Source organism: Etheostoma cragini, chromosome 5 (assembly GCF_013103735.1).
Source record: "Etheostoma cragini isolate CJK2018 chromosome 5, CSU_Ecrag_1.0, whole genome shotgun sequence".
NCBI lineage: Eukaryota > Metazoa > Chordata > Actinopteri > Perciformes > Percidae > Etheostoma > Etheostoma cragini.
Window position 1 is genome coordinate 7,289,182 of NC_048411.1, and position 4,890 is coordinate 7,294,071.

Here is a 4,890-nt window from a genome sequence, read left to right on the forward strand (position 1 = left end):
TCGCAATAAATATCGTACCGTGAGGTCAATATCGAAATTGTATCGTACCGTGAGATTTTGATATCGTTACATCCCTAACTAGTAAGGCGCGTTTGAGCAACTTTATGACAATATAGCTTTACACCAGATGTAGTGTAGAAAAGAAGTGAGAAGTGATCAGTGTTACAGTTATGGTTGGTTTATGCCTTCCATAAACAATATTGAATTATATTGTTAATAGGACGTGGGTTAATAGGACAGACATGTCTTTTCAGAAAACACTAAAGTTTGGTTAAACAAGAATAAACAAAGTGTAATTTAACAGTTTTTTTTATTTGAGAACAAAGCGCATCATTTTAAAATAAATCCATATGGAAGTTTTTAAGGAAAGAGTAGGATGGAGCAAAAATCTATATTTTACAAATTACGATTAGCTGAGAACTCCATAAAACATTTTCACAGTATACTCAACACTACACGTATTTGTACACCGTTGTATCCTTCAAAAGTTTTTTTTAAAGCTTGTCAGAGTCATTTGTCTGTGAGGTTGAAACATCCACACCAGTCCAGGCTTTGGATGATTAATGGAGCTCAGACTTGTAGTGTGTTCCAAATCGCGCACTTCTGTACTAAATACAAACTTTTTGAGCACACTCAGTGCGTTCACATTGTCGAAGTGCGGTCAAATGCAGTACACTTTAATAACAGGATGGTGCACTCAAAATGGCCCGAAAATTTAGTGCGTATCGATGGAAACTTTCCACACTCAACGGTCGCCATCTTGGCTACGTAGCGGAAGGGGCGGGGCTAACAGTCGAAAAACTTTAATTAATGGCGGCCGAAAACGCGATAGCGAGGATTACAGAGCAATACAAATGTAAGTTGAACATGAGTCTTTTTGCTATACTTATAACATATTATGTACCTGTATTTGTATATTTGGTTAATCTTACAGTTTTTAAATACATTTTTATCTCGAATTATAATGTTTTTCGGCCAACCTTAGCTAACTAACAGTGGCAGTTTAACCATACACGGCAAATAAGTGCTAAGCTAACGTTACATGTATTGTAGTATGTTGTTGTTTGTGTTAAACTATCGTCCCACTGTAGACGATTTTAGTGGTAAATGTGTGATCTTAACACGTTGTACATAATCCGCTGTGAGCGTTAGCTCAGCAATACAGCGATCAGCTGATTGTCTGCCGGTTACGTTATGAGTAGAGTAATGTAAAAACCTATCCACGGTTACCACTTCCACCTGATGTAGATACTGTTTATACTGCCTCCACCTGATTTAGATCCTGTATAATCCATCTCTTCAGGGACAAACGAAGAGTAGAGGGCCATCATTTAGGGGTGACGATGGCCAACAGACCGTAGAAGGATCCCCTGGAGAGTCTGAAGTCCCCCCTCAGGTCCCCATCAGACTAGCTACGGCCTGGGGGGGAGCCTGCAGAACTACAAGCACGTTTTTAAATAAAATTATATTAAAAGTATTTAACTTTGTTATCTTTTGTATTGCACGTTGCATGACTGTAGCAAGCATATAATGAATATAAAGGAACGAGTCTATTTAAATGTCAGGTCTGTTATACTATTATTATATTAATATTATGTTATATTATTATTACATTAATATAATGAATATAAAGGAATGGGTCTATTTAAATGTCAGGTGTGTTCCCTCTGCTTACACTGTTGCATCATCATGTATGAAGACCATTTAGAACAAAAATGCAACTGTAATGATGTTTTGTCTTATTAGTAAGTTGTATGGTTAATGCTTCACAACAACAGTCTTATCTATGGGTCACAAGGATTTCCCCATGAAACCGTTGAGCATTAAAATGAAGAGTAACGTTATGAATGAGTGAATATTAACGTTACTTATTTTTAGAGCAGAAACATAAGTATATACATATAAGAGTGGACTGCAAAGAATATGTATAATTAATTAATTGAAAAGAGTGCACTAACAAGAACGAATATTAGAATACAGTTGTGTGTGCCGTTTGTGTGCCGTGAAATGGAGGCGGTGTCGTAGTTGTCATCCTGGCGTGACACGGAGCAAATAAAAATATCACATTTATTTTTGTTAAAATATCACAAACAAAGCAGGAATTATTTTTTGCGAAACACAATAGCAGACTGGAATGCTATCCCTGGTGAAATTCACAATTTTACAGAAGAAGAAGAGATTAAATGTGATCGTTATTTCTGATAAGTGCACATGGAAGTGTGCGACTTGAGACAACACTCCTCTGTCAAAATTTACGCACTATGCAAGATAGTACGTAGTGCACGAAGTGTACTGTTTGGAAGTGCACTAAGGGAAGTGTGCGATTTGGAACACACTATTGGTCTTAAACTGAGAATCAGAACTTTATTCCCCTGGTCTGCAGACTGCTCGTCGCAGACGTAGCTTGGCTTCCACACCAACTTGTGGTAAGAAGGGTCCCTCCAGGCCGCCATGTGGTAGGACGCGTCCCTCCAGGCTGCGCACACCCGGGCTACTCTTCATTTACCTTTAACGTCAAAAATGAAAATAATGTCCAGGATCTTCCGGAAAAGAAACGATCTGTGTGTCTTTCAAACATCACTGCAGGTTGATTGTCGGCGACAACGCTGTAGTGGTTAGCTTGCCGAAACTTAACTGCCGAAGTTGCTGGCTGGCTATGCGACTTTAGCTATATCCGCTAGCATACGTATAGGCTAACTATAGCCAGTTAGCTTTGTGTGTAACGCAACAAAAACCCACCCATCTCGTAGGAGCGAAGCTTACGATTTTATTCAGTACAATTACGGTACAAAAGATGCACTAATGTTACATGTATGATGTTGACAACATGGACGCATATATCGGCAGTCATATGTTATAAGTCTAACATAAACAATATTTACCTGGCAGGCTAGGCTAACGCTGTTGTGCTAATATCCAGCAGCGTAGGATTAGCTAGCTGTCTAAACTTGTGAAAAGCCAAACAACATCCCCGTCTAAGCTGTGTTTCACTTTCCTTCCAATAGTATTATAAATATAATAAAGTCACATGGACTCGGTTGAGACCATAGACTGTTAATATTAAAAGACCAGAAGCCACATTAGGCCAGACCAGTGGTAAATACAACGCAGGCTGCTCAGTTTGCTCCCCAACGTGACGTCATGCAATGCATTGTGGGGAAAAAAGGAAACACTGTAAATAGTGCCTACTTTTCGTATCATATTCGGTTTTGCGATATCCAACACCATCAAATACAATGGATAATAGTTCAAATATTTAATACCAACAAATGAATTGCACAAATTCGTTGCAAAATTAAACTTGCAACATGGGCTTTAATGCGTAGAGCAGCGGGCTTGGGTGTTATCTAAACATTTTGCCGCAAGATCGAAACCAGTTCGATCTAACTCGAATGATCGTGCTGTTTTTAAACCTTTTATTTTTTTGTAGGTGGCTGTGATGTGGTGCTTACTTAAACATTTTAGCAGCAGTAGCTTTGGGAAACTATTTGAAAATCGCCAAGAAGATGTTTGTGATTGTGTGACGAATCTGGTGACAGAGGCAGGCCACAACGGACCAGTTGGTGTGGAAACCAGTAGGGCTATAACACCGACAACGTGACTAAATACACTGAATTCACACGGAAGCAAGCAACGCAGAACGGAATAAATACGAAATATGACACTCAAACTGTAGGCTGCTCCACAATTTGTAAAACGATTAAGTTGTTTTAACAAGTAGCCTAAACTGACAATGCTTAACTTTATAAGTACTCTAACGTTAGTTAAAAGGCACGTTACTCTAACGTTAGCCTGTTGCTATTAAACTGGGGATTGTCCTTTTGTGTTCAATTAAAGTCTCACGTTGTAGCATATTACATAGAAATAAATTCGTACCTACCTTTAGAGAGTATTTTGGCAATAGACTGAGCCAAGGATGGTTTCTCTGCCACCATCAAAACAGTTTTCATTTTGAATGAAATGCGAACAGGTCCACTAGAAAACTCAGCTCACAAGCAGTAACGTTAACGTTGCTTCTTTTGTTTTAATGTTTCTACCTTAAAACTGATTAATGGGTTATATCAGCAACCACTACACGATAAAGAAAAGTGTTAATTTTAGATATAATTGCTTGCTAAAATTCTGTTTTAGGAACCACGAGTGGCCATGACAGTAAATCCTACACACATGATTCTCTTCCGGTGCGTGGACTTTCTTCTTCTTCTTTTATAAAGTGATTTGTAATCTGTCGGAGCATTATCGCCGCCTACTGTATCCTTTTTACATTTTCATAACATTCTTGTGCGTAGCCAGGTATGTTTTAGACATGTAAAGATGTGTTTAAACGCCATATTTCCAGAGTTTTTTTTCAAAGAATGTTTTAATGTAACAACAGTCTTTCAGTTGAGTATTTAGATCATAATAGAAGTAGGCCTACATGATTCACAGTCTCCATTTGATTCCGGGCATCACAACCTCCTGTGCGATGATTCCTAATAAGGATATCTGGAATAAGTTATACACTTAGTAGGCCTATCAGTGTTCCATAGACTTTGCCACTATATCTAAATTTATTTCCAAATGAAAGCCTTGCATCGGTTTTGCTTACTGGTATTGCCACATCCTCACTTTTTGCTTTTAATCCATTTTTAGACATTAGAGTGTTTACTATCTCATTCCTATGCCTGTGCTGGTACCCATAATAATTATCATATATATAGCATACAATCTATTGCCAGTCTGACTGTATGGATAACAGAATTTTATAAAGAATGCACTCTCAGCATCTTAATGAAGCATACTCAAGACTGGCCTAAAAATACCGTCAGGACTTCTTCCTGACGGTAAGCGTACCTGACTCATTTCCGTTTCCTGTACTTGTTTCCTGTGCTTGTGTGTTGACAAGGCGTT

The 4,890-nt window shown here is 38.3% G+C and overlaps 1 protein-coding gene across 1 annotated transcript in view; it reads right to left on the reverse strand.

The window, feature by feature from the left end:
* top3b (DNA topoisomerase III beta) overlaps positions 1-4,191 on the reverse strand; it is a 65,809-nt gene extending 61,618 nt beyond the window's left edge. Inside the window, exon 1 of the mRNA XM_034871886.1 lies at positions 3,881-4,191. Coding sequence (XP_034727777.1) covers positions 3,881-3,950 — 70 coding nt within the window. The 5' untranslated portion in view covers positions 3,951-4,191. The remainder of the gene's footprint in view (positions 1-3,880) is intronic.
* Between the last annotated feature and the right edge of the window lie 699 nt (positions 4,192-4,890).